This window comes from Trachemys scripta, chromosome 6, assembly GCF_013100865.1.
Source record: "Trachemys scripta elegans isolate TJP31775 chromosome 6, CAS_Tse_1.0, whole genome shotgun sequence".
NCBI lineage: Eukaryota > Metazoa > Chordata > Testudines > Emydidae > Trachemys > Trachemys scripta.
Genome location: NC_048303.1, coordinates 95,569,263 through 95,588,173, shown reverse-complemented (window position 1 = coordinate 95,588,173; position 18,911 = coordinate 95,569,263). Strand labels below are relative to the sequence as shown.

General features: G+C 38.5%; 1 protein-coding gene across 5 annotated transcripts in view; it reads right to left on the bottom strand.

Annotated features, from left to right (window-relative positions):
- Positions 1-18,911, bottom strand: part of VPS13A (vacuolar protein sorting 13 homolog A) — a 271,263-nt gene that overhangs the window by 33,664 nt on the left and 218,688 nt on the right. For 3 of the 5 annotated variants that reach the window (XM_034774370.1, XM_034774372.1, XM_034774371.1), the window contains 8 exons: positions 11,182-11,327; positions 11,007-11,088; positions 9,401-9,514; positions 8,892-8,967; positions 8,609-8,772; positions 8,250-8,295; positions 7,808-7,931; positions 5,414-5,528 (listed from right to left, as the gene is read on the bottom strand). In XM_034774370.1, coding sequence (XP_034630261.1) covers positions 5,414-5,528; positions 7,808-7,931; positions 8,250-8,295; positions 8,609-8,772; positions 8,892-8,967; positions 9,401-9,514; positions 11,007-11,088; positions 11,182-11,327 — 867 coding nt within the window. Of the gene's footprint in view, positions 1-2,440; positions 3,089-5,413; positions 5,529-7,807; positions 7,932-8,249; positions 8,296-8,608; positions 8,773-8,891; positions 8,968-9,400; positions 9,515-11,006; positions 11,089-11,181; positions 11,328-18,911 lie in introns of those variants that run through there. The other 2 variants (XM_034774373.1, XM_034774374.1) reach the window with 2 other exon arrangements.

The window sequence follows — 18,911 nt, the reverse complement described above, 5'->3', positions numbered from 1 at the left end:
GAACCGGTGATGGTGTGGCTGATCTGGTTAGGTCCTGTGATGGTGTCACTGGTGTAGATATGTGGGCAGAGTTGGCATCGAGGTTTGTTGCATGGATTGGTCTCTAAGTTGTATCTGGAGGCAGCTTTCATCCTGGACACACCACACGATCCACTGTCTACAGCCAAGCACTGAGATACAACCGTATCTGCTCTAACCCCTCAGACAGAGACCAACACCTACAAAATCTTCACCAAGCATTCTCAAAACTACGATACCTGCATGAGGAAACAGATCAACAGAGCCAGACGTCTACCTAGAAGCTTCCTACTGCAAGACAAGCCTAAGAAAGAAACCAACAGAACTCCACTGGCCATCACATACAGTCCCCAGCTAAAACCTCTCCAATGTATCATTAGTGATCTACAACCCATCCTGGACAATGATCCCTCACTTTCATAGGCCTTAGGTGGCAGGCCAGTCCTCGCCCACAGACAACCCGCCAACCTGAAGCATATTCTCACCAGTAACTACACACCGCACCACAGTAACTAACTCAGGGACCAACCTCGATGCCAACTCTGCCCACATATCTACACCAGCGACCCCATCACAGGACCTAGCCAGATCAGCCACACCATCTCTGGCTCATTCACCTGCACGTCCACCAATGTAATATACGCCATCATATGCCAGCAATGCCCCTCTGCTATGTACATCGGCCAAACTGGACAGTCCCTACGTAAAAGGATAAATGGACACAAATCAGATATTAGGAATGACAATATACAAAAACCTGTAGGAGAACACTTCAACCTCCCTGGACACACAATAGCAGATTTAAAGGTAGCCATCCTGCAGCAAAAAAACTTCAGGACCAGACTTCAAAGAGAAACTACTGAGCTTCAGTTCATCTGCAAATTTGACACCATCCGCTCAGGATTAAACAAAGACTGTGAATGGCTAGCCAACTACAAAAGCAGTTTCTCCTCCCTTGGTGTTCACACCTCAACTGCTAGAAGAGGGCCTTATCCTGGGGAGGAGGGGGGAGGGATAACTCAGTGGTTTGAGCATTGGCCCGCTAAACCAGCCATCCTGCAGCAAAAAAACTTCAGGACCAGACTTCAAAGAGAAACTACTGAGCTTCAGTTCATCTGCAAATTTGACACCATCCGCTCAGGATTAAACAAAGACTGTGAATGGCTAGCCAACTACAAAAGCAGTTTCTCCTCCCTTGGTGTTCACACCTCAACTGCTAGAAGAGGGCCTCATCCTCCCTGATTGAACTAACCTCGTTATCTCTAGCCTGACTCACTCTTGCTTGCATATTTATACCTGCCTCTGGAAATTTCCACTACATGCATCCGAAGAAGTGGGTATTCACCCACGAAAGCTCATGCTCCAATACGTCTGTTAGTCTATAGGGTGCCACAGGACTCTTTGCTGCTTTTACAGTAATGTAAAGTACATAATGATCTTCTGCATCAGTAGTTCCCTTTGAAATGAGTTTTCAAATCAAGTTTCCTCACCCTATTATTTGGAATTTCAATGTTCATCCCTCCGCCCACTGCCCAAGAGTACAAACCGAGCAACAGCTTCTAAAGCATATGAAGTAGCAACAGCATGAAAATCAGGATGAGCAGTCTGAACTGTAAGGTAGTTCTCCCATCAGAAGCTGTAAGGAAATAACAGGATGCACTGGAGGATGATGACTCTTTTGATAAATATGATAAGGTTTTAATTGGCACTAAATAGTGAAGTTTTTTTTTTTTTGGACAATCCTTTTGCTGATATTTGAATAAATAGTTGATTTGCACAACACATACTACTAGACAAAGTACTGTAAAATGCTTTTATAATGACCCCTTGCCCCTTAATACCTAAATTTAGATGTATAGAAGATCAACTGGTTTAGAGAAAAATATGCAAGCCGACTAGTAAGTAAAGAAATAAAGGACTTACTTGTCAAAGAAACAAAGAACATTTAACAATGACAATTGAAAGTTTGCAATCTAATACTGTACTGTGTACGCCTTTTGTTATTTTGCGTTCTGCATTTTCCACCTAGTTTAATGAGGATCTGTATGTTTTATACATGTCACTATACAGAATAACGTACAAGACTAAAACAAGTACGGCCATATTCCCAAAATGCATTTACACAATAATTTTTGGAGTAAATGACAGTATAAATGCATTCTAAAGAGAATGCTTCACATTATATGAATCTTCTAAGCTGTCAACAAAGGATTTTAAGAAGATCCACATTTCACTGAAAAATTCAACATGTTTAAACTAAAATGAATGTTTAAGAACCAGTTAACTTGAAAATGAAATGATGAATGAAAAATCAAAATGATTACATGAATTTTAATAAGTTTTTTTAAACTAACCTTTCTAGGACAATTATAGCAATATTTCATAATCTTATTTTTTTACATAATCTAATTCTGGGAAATGAGAGTGATGATGTTGGAACAGAACAGATGAATCAATTTTTTTAGATAAACTTTAAACAAGTTTATTGTTATTAAAAGAAAGTCAGACAAAATATTTTTGAAATATCAAATAAACAGAATGCAAAATATTCAACAGCATTTTTAATATCAATAAACACAGTACAGCTCAAAAAGATTACACTGAACGCTTGTATATTATAAAGGCATCTTAGCTAACAAATGATGATTTAAAATTAAAAAAATATTAAACAAAACTCTGATGAAAATGGAAAAAACAGATTAATTATAATTTATGGAAATTTACCTGCAACAATATCATTAAATCCGAGTATAACATTAGCTCCTGTCAACTTAGTACATAAATATATTTACTATATTTTTAATTTGTCTGCTTAAATATGATCATATATTTTGTTTGCCTATATTTTTGTACAACTTTTAGAAGACAAAAATTAAAATCAAAGTTACTTTCTATGGCAGTCACGGCAGCAACAACATTTAATAGTGTAAACTAAGAGTCCAATTAATGTGACAAAACTCATGCATTTGTAATGGTGCATATTTTCCTAACTGTCATTATCATTATCATCCTCCTCATCATCATCACTACTATTGTGAGTCTTAGTCCATTCCCTGTAGGCCTGTCTTTTCTGCAAGCATGATAAGGGAAGAAAAAAAGCAGAAGTGTTAGTTTACGCTGGTAAGTTAATTAGTTAGTTAGTTTTTAAAAAGCAGACAAATTCTGAAATGGCTTCTGAATTCAGGATACAATAGAAGCATTCCAATCCCCTGTTAATGGAGTCATACACCTGTCTATAATAATCAGCAAATGAATCACCAAAGATTTATTAAACCCTAATCCTGAACTTGTTGCCCACAGGCAGAATACTGCACTTGCACAAAGACCCAATGATTTCAGTAAGGCTCTGTGTAAGCATAGGGATCTGCCTCCATACATCTTATTGCAAGATTAGAGCTTTAATGTGTAAATCCTGTTTCATAAAAGGAACATGCTTCAGGTGACTATTGCATTTCTCTGAAGATTAAAGTCACTTGAATGTGAGTGGGCATCAGAATATTCTCCAAGGTATAGGCTGATAATCTAAATACACTCCTCATTTTATCTTATTAATTTAAAAAACAGAACCATTAGAGGGAAAAAATCTTCTATTTCCTTATCTTTTTTCCATTTGAAAAATTGTGATGGGATTGTACTCATCTAAAACAGCATAAAAAGTTGAATTACACATCTTGAATCAATCTATCAGACAGTGCCTTCAGGGTCCTCTCAAAACTATTAATTTGCTCACAAATGAATGTTATCTAATCCAAACACTTGCAAAATTAAGGTAGAGCATAAACAATACAAAATAATTATATAATTTGTATTCAACGAGTTGGACTTATTGTCTTGTTAGCATTCTGCTTAACTAGCATGGCATGAAATATCAAAGGGGAAATACATCAAAAACCCTACTCTCTTATCAGAAAGAGGAAGTATAGTGACTAGGCCTTTTTGTGCTGTTTATCAGTAGCAGTTTGTAACGGTTTGCCCATTAAGGCCGTGCTGTTTGTTAGTACGTGTTTTGCAAGATAATAGCACAGGAAATATAAACTGCATCATGAGAGAAAAAAGCAAGATTATAGCCCTTAGTTTTATAGGATCTTCAAAGAACGTTGAAGAGGAACTCCATAGTAAGATATAATATTAACTCAGTTTAGCAATTTCAATTTTAGAATACTTTGAATCAGAAAAGCACCCTTTAGTAGGAGGCAGTAGAGAAAATACAGCAGAATACACAGAAACAGACAGATCCTAATTTCATATAATTGACGCACCGTGCAGCATCTCAAAATATGTGCTAAATGAAACAAAAACCCTACCCAGGTAACAAATACTTCTGAAAATGTTTGGCTATGTAACTTCCCATCCATCCTGTAGACGGCCATCTACTCTTTCTCAAATTCACTCTGGATCTCAGGAATTCCAGCACACTGCTAGGGTACTGAATGGAAATCTCGAATATAAAGCTTTCATATATATTAGAACATCCTATCTACCGTCTCCAATTTGCATTCAACTAGCAGCTATTCATTTTGTCATTTCCCAGGTGTGGATATTTTTAAAATTCAGTTTCTATGATAATGAAAGACAATTAGATGATAGGAATTTTCCACCTTATTTATGGACATACTGTAAAATCAGTTCAAAGTACTTTAACTATAATGTTAGAATTATATATTAACTTTCCATTAAAGGTGGTTAAAGTAAAATAGGAAGCATCTCAATTATTAAAATATCATACTATTAAAAATTTATGAAGTAACTAACAGCAGCAGCTCGCTCATATCATAAAATGTTACAAGTCTATATTTTTGGATATGAACAATGCTACAGTTAAAAATTACTGAAATACTTTTAACTGAAGCAGTGTGATATAAATATAGTTACTGTCCGTGTATCTCAAATACAAATGTCTGCAAAAACATTACTTTTACATTTTTAATTAAAAAACATAGTGGTTGCTGAAGAGTTTAATCAATTAAAATTCAGGCAAAAATATCATTGTGCTTTAACTTTATCTAAATGCACAATATAAAAAAAAGTTGCTAAAAGAAAAACTATGCTTACCGCAGCTGTTGTAACAAAACTAAAAAGCCTAAAAAACACACACACAAGCGTTTCTCTTATTTAAGTCACTTTGGCAACGTGTGCATAATTAAGAACGTTGTGATATAAATTATACTGTAAGTTCTCTCAGAAAGGGCATGTATTAGCTGTCTTTCTATAAAAACTTGCAAGACTGGCCATAAAACCCATGCAATTAAGATACAAATGAGACTACATGTTACTAAATATAAAAAATGTACTGGCAGGGAACACAAAATAAGAGTAAAAATTCTGGAAAAACTGATTTAGGCTTTTTCCTCTCCCATACGCAAGTTTATATCAAATTATGTTTCAGTTGCTTCACCTGTAACATCTGACTTCCGGTCCCATCCCTTAACCTGTAAGGTCTAATAACTCCATCCTCACAAAAGAAACGAGGTGGTCGCAGACTCGTCACATCATCAGATGAATCTGTAGCTCTGAAAACAAAGCAAATTCAAAATATGTTACATATTTAACACAGATATTGGTATACTTTTAAAATACCATATTTTCAAAAAGCTCCTAAAGTTATCCTATGTAAATATTTAAAATACTGATAAAATGACATATTTGCTCTCTCTATATGTAAATTACATGCAATTTTCAGTTTGACTGTTGAAGCACATGTAGCTATAGTAATTGGACAAGTGTAATCTTCACTGATTAGTCAGGGTGCCTTTATTATTTAGGCTATACATACACATACTATGGCTTCAATGGCAAAGACTTATGCACATGCTTATTGTTAAGTCAACGGGACTACATAAATACTGTGTATAAATGTGTGTGTATATTTATTTTATTGATTTATGGGAACACAAGAATGAACAAGTAGGTATTTATTTACAAGCAGGACGCTGTAGAAAATGATTATACGGTAAATGAATGACCTCTCATTGAAATTTCCATGTAAAAGAACCCTGTGCTAATGTTCTTCCTTCAACTTTGCTCCATATTCTGTGTTTTCTCCACAAAGGAACTTAAAAAAAAAAAAAAAAAAAAAGAGCAAGCGGCAGTGGGGAGGGTAGTGGTATGAGGGAGAAACAATGGTCCAGATCCTGGAGAGCAGCAAGGCCAGTACAGTCCATAAATATGGTCAACAGCATCAGCTTTCACTTATAATTGAGGTGGTCTAGAGGAGGAAAGATGGATCAAACTTTAACAACAACTTCTAACCTGTCTCCCCCCTGAGAGCACTGTTCGGCATGCACAAATTTGTGCCCAAGCAATTTTTGAAAATTTAGTGCCACATATGCAAATATAAACAAGTGAATATTACTATGAGATTATTTTATTGCTATATCAGTTGTTTATTCTTTTATTCCCTAACTTTTGTGCAATGAAGTTTATAAACTAAATGTTGCATTAATATAATTTCTTTTAAAAAAACATTATGTATATGATATGACCATATATTTTAAGTATATAATTTATACATATGGAATGTTTTAGACACTTTAAAAATATTATTCAGACTACTTTTACATTCCTCCTCTTGTAATGCCAGATGCGTTTACTAAACAGTAGAGATCTCTTAGGGAGCATCCCTCTTTCTAAAATAGTTTTTTTTTTTTTTATGACTAATAACAGAACAATTTTAGGAAGCTGCAAGTTTCTCCTTTCCACTGGATGAAAAACCAGTTTCTAGGCCTTTAGGATGTGTGATATTAGAATTTAAAGTAGTAACATTTTTAAGTATAATCATTTTTTATTGGTGCCACAATGAATATTGTTTGTTCTGCTTATCAGGACAGTGTAATTTTAAGGGAGAAGATGGTAATATTTCTGTGACAGGTTCATTTTTAAAACAGGGACCTGCTTGAAATAAGTCCTAGGAAGATAGAATAGTGAGAAAAGAAACATTTAAAGCTATAATATAATAGGTCAATTTATCAAATGGCTTTGCATGCACACTTTTTATATATAGTGATTACAATACAAGAAGTGGTGTATTTTATTAATAACAGTTAATTTTAAAAGTAGGGATATTCAACCACAGATTAAACTGCTCTAGGTCAGTTACATTTGGGGACTAAGCTATTTAAAATATAAATATTTAATATATTTAAATATAAAATATTTAACACAAAATATTTTCTCCTACTTCTTTGTCCATTGCAGTGCAACGTAATTTAGATTCAGTTTTTTATAAGGCTTGAGATCACTGAGTGAGTTTCACAATATTCAATCACAGCTCTGTTCAGCAGAAGTGCTGGAACTATCTCACTTTAAACAGGAAGGGAGAGGAACTTGACAATGCCAGTCAGTTTTTGAATTCCCTTTCATGGCTTCTGTATACATTAACCTTCTGATCAACCTGCAAAGTTCATGTTTTCTTTTGGGCATTTAGGGTCAGGCTGAGAGATTGGGGTTTGTAGAAGGAGTTTTGATTATGAGGCTTTAGGTAGAGTTATTTTAAGCCAATAACAGCTGAAGTAGGTGAGTAATTGTATTAAATTACAGTTGTGATTTGATACTGTGGTTTTAGTTATTCTAAAGTACCTTTAACAATTTGAAAAGATGTTTGTTATCAATATAAATAATAAACTGATTATGAACTATTTATCTGAAGCATTTGTGCCACTGGAGACAAATGATTAGTTGAAAGCTCCTGAAAAAGAACCAAGGCACAATTACAGAATATATTCATTTTTAGCATCAGTACCGGTCTTTCATGCTATTTGCTATGCTGTCTTTATTCTATTCTATATTGTACCTTTTAATACCCTGAAATGTGCTGCTTGCCATGTCAATGATTCCTCCAGTGGGCCTTGCTACTGCTCCCACTAAACCTTTCCCAACACCTTTGAAGAAACCAGCTGCTCCTTCTTTCTGGGCTCCTAGAAATAATTAAAAGAAAAACATCTTTATGGAATAATATTCATAAACCTTCTTTTCTAAATACTTGAAAACTTTAAACAATCACTATCACATTTTTCTACTTTCACTGATTTATAAAAAACACAATTTAATTTACCCTAATAATGAGAGAATGTTGTCATTACATAGGATGGTCCATCCAAAAATTAGTCAATCAAGTTTGAAGTATAAAACAATAAGATTTATATCTGGTACGCAGTGTGTTTTGCAACCTATCTCAACAAATATTAGAATCAAGAACATATGCACTGCTGACACACAGCAAGAACTATACTTACCTCTTATTGGTTTTGTCACTATTCCTGTTATGCCACTAACAAATCCCTATGGGGAGAAATAGACAATTCTCACTCACTGTTTTCAGAATGTATTTTTCTTACTTTATAAAAATTAGAATTGTGATTTAATGTGATTCAAAACATGGATTCTGCTGGAGGTAGTACTAAGACCCATGGAAAATTAATGAAACAACCGATGCTCTTCACTGCTCCTGTACCTCCTTTATAATTTGAATATATTTTCAGTTTACAATTACAACCCTACTTTGGCAATAAGTTTACAACAGCATGATTAAAATAAAGTCTATATAGATAAATTGGATGGAGTTGCTTATTTTTTCTAAAGTGATATTTCTTACAGACACTAAGCCTTTCCCTCCACGAGTGATGCCCTCTCTAAGGCCAGATGGTTGTTTATTCATGGTTTCCCTTCTTTTCTGCTGGTAGTCTTCATCCATAGTTATTGCTGCTACTCCTTTAGCCATAGCACTAGTGATTCTTGATGCAGCACCAGCTAATCCACCTATGGAAAAATTAAAGATTATGTAAAAGTGACACAAACTACTTAATACGATCACAGTACACAAGATTACATGGTCACTATTAATCAAAAGATAAAAGTATAAACATATTACAGCTTACCTACAGCTCCCCCAACTAGTGCTTTAAGACCGAGTGCCATTCCCTCTACAAATTCTTCAGGACCCTGGATGGCTCCCTAAGGTGGGGGGCGAAAAGGTTTATAGAAAAAGGAAATAATCTTATTTGAAAAAAAGTAATTTATCTAAATGTCATATTTTTATATAAAAAGTATACTTTACCAATTTAGCAAAATTCAGCCACTGGATTCTTCTAATTGTTATGGGCTTGATATTCTTTAGAGTAAATTAGTGTAAAGAATAGTCTCTTGTCAGAAGTATGAAAAGGCTGTTCCCTTTTTGCATTTACACAAATTTTTGCTATAATTTTTCCTGATAATTAGTATTACACTAGGATTTGGCAGAACTCAATGCATCTCCTATAAATGGCATTTAAAAGTTTAAGCCCAATTTTAAAATGAAAGCTCCTTACAATATATCTACATTTCCAACAACATTTAAGTAGCTTACCAACTGTATTATGTTTCATAAGACGCTAAATGGCAGTTTTACCTGGTAAGGTTCATAGAAGAATGCTTCCACTCCTTCAGACAAGTCTCTTATGAATCCAAATGGATTGCCCAAAACATCAAGGCCAAGAATAAGAACATACATTTGTTTAATGGCCTAAAATGAAAATAATTTTGAAGTAAAAACATTACAAAAGTATATGGTTTGCATAGAAATTTTACTTTAACAAATAAGGTATATTTTTCATTCAATATGCTAAGATGGAGTTAAAGGTTGAGAGAACAGATCAGTGATTCAGGGTAAAAATATTTTAGGTATGTTAAAATTATCCCCAAAACCAAACAGAACTCACATAATTCAGGGTTATGGTTAAATTGAAAAAGAAATCCGAATATAATAAAAATTGGAAATACACTCTTATGGCAGCCAAACAACCTTAACTCTGCCTTGTAGTGACACCATGAAGTAATCACACAATTATGACTAGTTCATATTAGTGTTTGTCATCCCAGAATAGATGAAAAAGACATATTTGCATATTTCTTTTTCTCACTGTATCACTACAAGGCAGCGTTAAGATTGTTGGGGTGCCTTGGTAGGAAAGTTGAGTAAAGGTCGTTTCTCCCTTGGCAGGAACTATCATGTCCTTTGTCAAGAATATCACTGCTTTATCACTCTGATATGTAATTGGATAAAAAATTTAGGGCAAGATACCCAGCGGAATTCAAACCTTCCTGTTGGGGACAGGGAGAGTCAGAAAGGATGTCAGATTTCTTGCCATGTCAGAGTTAAGCACCCTGGTGCTCTTCTTTTTAGAGGCTGGCCAAGCTGAGGATGAATTTTTAGATTTGTCTCTGAGGAGTGCCTATTAGCAAGGATGAACCAGCTTGTTGAGTCTCAAGTGCTGAACAGCACTGACTCACTCCTATGGCAGTCTCTGGAGACATCTCATCTGGGAAATGCAGAGACCTTAACAAAACCATTGGACTGGGGAGAAGTCACAACTCAGAAGTTACTGAATTTGAGATAAAACACTCAGAGCCTTGTGTTACTTCTGTTTTACTTCCTACTATCCATTTCAGTATGATACCCTGTTACTCACTGCACGCTTTACCGACCGATACTCTATACAGCTGATTCTGCCACCCTTACTCATGTCAAGAAATATCTTACTCTGAGTAGTACCTTTGCAATCAATGGGACAATTGCATTCAACATAAATGTCACAGAATCTACTTCACAAAAAACAGTATCAGTTTCCCTGTACAGTATGTTTATCAGTTCGGTGGCTCAACACTTTTAAGTCATAGAAAAATGGAATTGTAAACTAAAAAAATGGCAGTATAGCTCGGGTCAAATATAGTACCTTTAAACTATTTTTTATTAAATTTGGCTAGATTTAAAACTGGTATCCTATGAAGCTGAGGTGATATTTAGCCTTATTTTAAGAATATTTTTCTAAAAATACTAGTCTTAATCTAGGTAACTAGCCTGTTTCCAACCAAATATTTTCATTTCACTTCCCTTCTTTAACAAGTGTGCATATAAACATACAAACCAGAAAAGAATACAGTACATTGACATGTAGCTCCCAGCATATAATATAATGTATTTAAACAAAGAAGTACACAAATTAATTTAGACTAACCTGCTTTGAATAATGCTTAATAACTGCTGATTGTAGTTGTTGTGTAGTACAGAAGTGATACCGGAGTTCGAAGAAAGCCAACCTAAAAGAAGTCCACATTATTTAGAGCAGAACAAAATGAATTTCCCTGTGTTCAAAGTACTAATTAAATTATAAAACTATATAGTCAACATACTTGAAGACAACATCTTGTACATCTGTGAGTGTGGCACCAATACTCTTCAGCAGAAGGTTCACGGACTGAACTGGAATCAGTTCATGCTGTCTTTCTTCTTTGTTGCTATCTTCTCCACCCGTGCTCAGTGAGAAACTTAAATGTAACTGAAAGAATGAGAATGAGAATGTAGAACTCCACATTTGATTGGATACTACCTTAATAACGTTTTAACAAAAAGTCATTAGCTGTCATTAGCATATGCTATTTCCTAATCTTGACTGACTCCATCCTAATCAGAAAGTTTCCTGCTAATATCACACAGCAAACAAGACCAGAAAGCCTAAAGCAGAATTTTTCTGGAAGAGCAGAATCTGCCCTCTCTCTCACTAAGACTTTTGCACTCTGAACCTAATATTTTTTGAAAAGAGAAGAGGAATTCATCGACACAGCACTTTATTAAGGAATTGACTGACTCCTACTTCATAAAAGAGTGACATTCAAAAAAATGTATTCACGTCTAGAGTAAAGCAACATTTTGACAAGCAGCAAATTAGAGGGTAAGAATGAAGATAAAGCAAATGACCTAATACAATGTTTAAAAATAACAGCAGCAAACTGAGTAAAGCACACAGTAAAACATAGTGAACACCTGTGGAGACTTGTTTCAATCACGCAAAAAACCCAAACACATTAACAGACAAAAAATTTTGTTCTTTGACTGATTAAATCCAGTTTATAAGCAAATTGCACATTTATAGCAGTCCTGTCCCCTGTTCACAAAAGGGATTTTAAAAGAAAGAACTGCTCCAAGCACTCTGCAACTTAAGACTGTACCCACCAATGCACAAGAGAAACTGACTTCTTGGCATTCTGATTCTCTGCAAGATTGTCATTGGGTTTAATACTCCTTAGTGGTACATGGAAGTTTACCATTAGCCTGCTTCCAATAGAACCCTAAGGACCTATTAACCTTGAATTAATGGAGAAAAGCCTCATTGGGATGGGCAAGTGCATTAGAAGAATGGATGATAGTCTCACTAAGGTAGACACAGATACCACCTTGGAGAGTAGCATCCGGTTAGCATGTAGCACCCTCCCATCTTTGTAAATTTTGATATACATGTGGAACCGGAAGCCCAATCACTCTGTGAAGTCACTGACACTAGCAAAATGATTTTTCATGTAAGAAATTTAATGAAATAGAAACCAACTGTTTCAAGATAAGCTTTCATCAGCTTTGTAAGGACCATATTACTATGTTATAACATAAGAAGCTTTTAAATGCAGGTTTTGAATGTGTCAAGTGAACCTGACAATAATGGATTGAAGCGACACTGGCCTACCTTCACAATTTAGTTATCATATGCTGAAATGGCTACCAAATATACCTGGAATTAGTCTAGGTAAGCTGGATGCATACCTAGCCAGTATGACCTGGAAGTTCATTTTTAATTGTAGATTGTTCCCAAACTTTCACCAGGCCAGAAAGGCCCAAGGATAGTCTATCATATACACGCAACACAGGAGTTGACTTACTTCCATTGGGATCTCAGGGTCTATGGAGAAATACCACAGGGACTACAAATACTGTTGCAGTTTTACCATATGCAACGTTCATACAGGGCCGTCCCTACCTATGATGGTGCCCTGCAGGGGAAGCAGCTGCTCAGTTCGGGGGCCGGGCCCTCCACATGGGGGAGGGGGGGACTGCGCTCAAGGGCTGCAAGGCCACGGGGGCAGGAGCTGTGGGGGCAGCAGCAGGGCAGGGAGGCCCAGGGCAGTGCGGGGGATTAGTGGGGGGCCTGGTGCTGGCAGCAGGAGTCAGGCCTGCCCCCCACACTCACCAGTGGCAGTGAGAAGCAGAGCAACCCAGCCCAAGCCTGCTCCGCTCCCCCAGCTCCCAGCCCTGTCGCTTGGGGGAAGGGGTGAGGCCTGCCCCTGCACTCACCAGTGGCGGTAGCGGGAAGCAGAGCAACGCAGCTGGGTCACTCTGCTTCCCACTGCTGCCGCTGGTGAGAGCGGAGGTGGGCCAGACCCCTTCTGCCGGCTCCAGTATCCCTGCTAATACCATGGGCCACATTGCTTGGGGGAGGGGGCTTGAGGGAAGGGGTGGAATGGGGGCAGGGAGGGGCTGGAGCTGGCTGCTGGAGCCAGCGCCGCATATGCAGCATGCAACTGTCTAGGGCACCACGAAATTTGGTGCCCTATGCAGCTGCATATTCTGCGTATGCCTAAGGATGGCCCTGCATTCATATAATGGTTTGAACTGTCAATTACTCATTCTTTTAGACTCTGATAGTCTGGTAATTGCCCTGGATCTTGTCCTGGAGGAGATGGATTTGAATTGTGCTGTGTCTAGCAGGAGCCTATGTACTCCAATTGTCTGCTTGGCACAAGTTAGGTCTTTGAGTTTTATTAAGAACCCTAGTGATGTCACTGGTGACACGGATTCACCTTCGGACACATTTTAGAGTGAAGTTCTTGATAAACCAATCATCCAAGAAGGGAAATAGGTATCTTCCTGCCTGTGTAGACAGGACATGACTACCATCAATCATTTATTTACCACTGGCAGCCCAAATGGCAAGACAAGAAATTGGGAGTGCTGTTGCCTAGGACAAATTTGAGATGCTTCAGGTGCTTAGACAGTAACGCATTGTACATGCAGTTATCTGCAAATGTTCAAAAACATACATATATATAGTCACCTTCCTCTACAAAGGGCATGAAGGTACCCAGGCTGATCATCTTAACTTTTATTTTTTAAATAAACAAAATTCAGATATTAATTCATTTCCCTGAGGTCCTGAGTGAGGTGGAGACCTTCTGTCTTTTTTAGGAAGTGCCTGGAATAAAACCTCTTCCCTATTTTGATTCGTGGCATGAACTCAAAGGTTCCCTTTCTAAGAAGGGATTGGAAATTTCTTCTGAATATGTTGATATTGAAGATCCTAAGAAAATTCTTCGGCGAGTAGTGTGTGTACATATATGGAGGGCAGGGTTTATTTAGCACCATCTGGAAGTGCTTCTAAAACCTGAATGCTCAAAAATCTCACACCTTCTGAGCGGGATTGGGTGGGCAAAAGGCACCAAGTCTGCCTCTAATTGGGAGAAAGTGGCAGCCACTGAAGGAGGCAGGCAGGTTGGCCATGTTTAGAAACCCTTCAAAAACCCTTATGTTTTTACTGCTTATGGAAATGGGGTGTCAGTCCCTTTGGCCTCTGGTGCTGGCGAGTCCAGGATCCTACAGATTGGGAGTACTGAACTATTTCCTTGAAGCCAATTGTGAACAAGTAGGCTGACTTATGAAGAGATTTTCCTTCCCCCTACTTTCCAAAAAGATTCTCTTTGGTGTTTGGTATGTGCTTGAGATTCCCCTGGACCTCCTAGTGAGAGCTGGATGCAGAGGCAGTTGTCTTTGCCACCGTATCACCTACATAAATGTTTGTCAAACCTATGCTTGTCTTGGAGAGGCTCCCATGTGTTGATCTCTGACCTGATCTTGGAACATCAATAGTGTTGGGTAATATATAATCTGCTAAACAGGCTTACAGAAATAATAGTGGAAGTTACTGAAGCTGTATCAGCAAGTAGAACCAAAATATTTGTATTAAAAATAGGCTTGGCTAGAGGTCTTAAGCTTTAAGTGTTAAGGGTTTAGAGTGAGGCCTAGCAGAAGTTGACAGTTGGCATAAATCAGCATGAGTATTATGCACTTGATCAAAGTTTATAAAATAATACATGTTTGATCTAAGATTATAAAATTTAGCAATATGTATCATGTGATAATTTAGAAATGCATTGTATGAAAAACAGGTAAACCACAAACATGTTTTAGGGGTTTTTTTGCAACAAGAGCTAGCCGCACCGATGTACTGAAACTATTGGGAAAGAGACTGATGCAAAGCGTTGGGTTAACTTTCGGAAATGTAATGTACTGTTAACCCGAATACCACATACAGACAACCAGGACCCTAAAATTAGTCTCTCAAATATGAATAGGAACTGAGATTGTAATCAGGTATGATCCCAGACGTATGTGAGTGGAATGGAAAACGATATATAGAAGCTTGTCACAAATCAATCCCTAGATCCACTCAGATGACGACATGGGGCAACCAGGTAGGAAGCTTGGCCCAGTGCCTTGCTCTTAGGGTGAGCTTCCCTAGCTGTTTCATCCATCATCTTTTTTCCATAAGGTTGTAAGTATGCACAATTCAGGAAACCACCATAGTTATGTATATTGATTTTTCTATTATTTCTATTATATTTGTGTGTATTAATTAAAGCTCATAAAATGTGAGTTTATTTTATCACTCTCATCTACTTAACTCTAATTAGCTACCTGAATAAACTGTTACTTGTGACAGGTGCACTTCGCACTCTAAATTAATCCCAGGCTACACATGCATGATTGACACATTATGGCGTTAGAGACACAAGTGGGTGAGGTAATATCTTTTATTGAACCAATTTCTATTGGTGAAAGAGACCAGCTTTTGAGCTTACATAAAGTTCTTCTAGAGCACTTGAGCGGTTCTCAACCAGAGGTACACATACCCCTGGGGGTACACAGAGGTCTTCCAGGGGTACATCAACTCAACTAGATATTTGCCTAATTTTTACAGACAACATAAAAAGCCCCAGTGAAGTCAGTACAAACTAAAATTTCATACGACTCGTTTATATTGCTGTATACAATGAAATGTAAGGACAATAATTATATTCCAATTGATTTTATAATTATATGGTAAAAATAAGAAAATAAGCAATTTTTCAGTAATAGTGTGCTATGACACTTTTGTGTTTTTATGTCTGATTTTGTGAGCAAGTAGTTCTTAAGTGAGGTAAAACATGGGGTATGCAAGACAAATCAGACTCCTGAAAGGAGTAGTCTGGAAAGGTTGCCACTGTCTACTGGATAAGAGAACTGACTCAACTGTACCCAAGAAAGTCAATTCCATGCTTGGGAGTCATTGAGCAGCCATGCTCTCAAACTGAGGGAGGAGGGATTGGGAAGGATGAGTGTCCCTGAGTTATATGTCAAGAGGTCCTTCATGATAGGAAGTCTGAGGAGTGTCACTTCTGAAAGGTGAATAAAGGTTTCAGTACCACACCTGTCTTGGCCAAACAGATGCTATGAGGATAGCTCTTGCTCTTTCTCAGCGCAGCTTGAGAAGGGTCTTGAGGATTAGTGGTATAGGTGGGTAAGCATAAAGAAGGGAATGGGGCCACGATGTTATCAGAGAATCCCCAAGAGAGCTGGGCCATAATCTCCCTTGGAGCAGAACAGACAGCATTTTGTGTTGTTCACAGAGGCAAAGATGACAACTTGTGGTATGTCCCAGGTCTGGCAGATGCTGCAGAAGACAGAGTCTTTGAGCTTCCACCTTGCCAAAAGTGTTTGCTAAAGGAGCCTTTAATTGTATTCTGGAGGCATGGTAAATAGACTGCTGATATTTCGATCTGATGGGAGATGCACCAATTCCACACCCCTAGCAACTCCGCGCATGACGACTGGAACAATGCACATAATGCCCTGGCAGTAGATGTAATACATTGCTGCCCTCTTGTCCAGCCTTACTCTGATTGAGTGACCTCGTATGGCTTGAAGGAAGCATTAGCAAGCATATCATACTGCTCTTACTTCCAGGATATTGATATGGAGGGCCAATTCCCGCCCCAACCATTTGCATTGTGCTGTGTCTCCCTGTAGGTGAACTCCCATCCTAACAGAGATGCATCTGTTGTGAAGGTCTTTGAAGGTGCTGGCTGTAAGAATGTGGGCTTTTCCACCAAGTAAGAGTCCAACACTTCCCCAGGCATGGTGACATATCTGGAGGGGCTGTGTCTGGAGGATACACTACTCTTATCTATGCCTGAAGGCATCTGAGGTGCATCCTCACATGGGAAGTCACCTACTTGGAGGTCAACATGTCACACCAAGATCAGGTAGGACAGGATGGAGAATCTCTCCTTGGGTGGGTAGACTTTTGCTGTTGTGGAGTCTAGAGAAGTTCCTATAAAGTCTACTTTTTGTACTGGAGTGAGCATGGATTTCTTGTGGTTGATACAAAGGCCCAAAGATTGGAATAGTGTCAATTTCCCTGGACTTTGCTGAATGGACCTCTTGAGGCATTCAGCCTCTGAGAACCCAGTTGTCCAAGTATAAGAATATTGATATTTCCCACCGGCAGATCTGAGCTGCTATCACTGTTTGCCAACTCCCTTGGGCCTGTGGGGAATCTGAAGGACAGAACTCAATATGGATAGCAATCTGCCCCTATTACAAAGCATAGAAAGCACTTGTGGGAGGAAGGGATGGCTACATGAAAGTAGGCATCCCGTAGATTGAGGGCAATGATCCAGTCTTCTGGATCTAAGGATGGGTTTATGGTAGCTATGTCACCATTCTGAAGTACTATGCTAGGACACAGTTCAAATTCCTGAGGTCTCCACCCTTTGTCTTTCTTGGGAACAAGGAAGTAATTGGATTAGAACAATGAATCTCTGGTGGGACTTGCTTCCAAAAGGAGGAGGGAATGAACTTCTTATTTTAGGAGTTCCCCATAAGAAGGGTCCCTGAAGTGGAATGGTGTGGGGTGAAAGGAGGAATGAATGAAAGTGTACAGAGTAACTCGCTTTGACTACCTCCAATATTCACTTGTCTGAGGTAAGAGATTCCCAGGCAGGTAAGTAGTGGGATAGTCAGTCTCCAAAAGGGGGGTAAGTGGCACAGCAACTGATTTGGAGAAGTGGGTTGCTTGATGCTCATGGTCCAGGAATCAAAAGTGCCTCTTCCAGGGAGGGGCTGATTGAGCAGAAGTAGGGGTGGGTGGCCCCTGTTTTTGTGGTTTGGGCTTTCAATGGAAGGGCTCCTGGGGCTTAGGGAAAGTGTACTGATGGTACTGGAATAGTCTCCATCTTTGAGAAGTTTGGGACCTATCACAGCAGGCATATAAATCCCCAGTGACTGGAACGTTGTACTCGGTGTAGAGCGGAGTCCGTGTGCCCACTGAAGAGCTTAGGCCCTTTAAACGGAAGGTAATCAAAGGTGGTTTGTACATCTTTTGGAAGACCAGAGGAGTGGAGCCAGGATGCTCTTCTCATGACCACAGATTTACGCTAGTGGGATTTGAAGAGAGTCTGCTTGGCACTTTATGAGGCCCTCGAAGGTTTTGAAATCATCAGTATGGGAGGGTGGTGATGGCTTTACTGCCTCATCTGGCGATAAAGACGACTTTATAGATGGAGGCAAAATCTCCCCAGTCTAAAACTCTCACTCTTCCTGTTCATCATCTGGTACTGGACAAGTGTGCAGTATGAGGTGTGCAGTACCAGAGGACTATCTGCAAGAGTCAATGGCTGGTACACTACCAGTGAATGCCAGTGCTTTTTCTTAGGTACCTGATAGAACTGGTTGCTGCAGTGAACCCACAGGTCCCAGTAACCCCACTGGGGAGGGGGAATAAGGGAAAGGACAATCATAGTCATTGTGCTGTGATGTTTGATAGGCTTCCTAGGTTCCTCTTAATGAAAGGGACTCAGAAGAGTAGGGTAGTACAGTATCGGGATTGGTCTCGGTACTGAGATCTCTGAATCTGATGAAACCTTCCCTGGGTTTTATGGGGTGATCCACTGCTCTTCTTCATTTCTTTGCTTGGAGAGGTAAGTTTCCTCTTCTTTAGAGATCTTTCTCCAGGGCCATAGACAAGGGAGCAACAGGGACCGAGTCAGCCTGAGACATT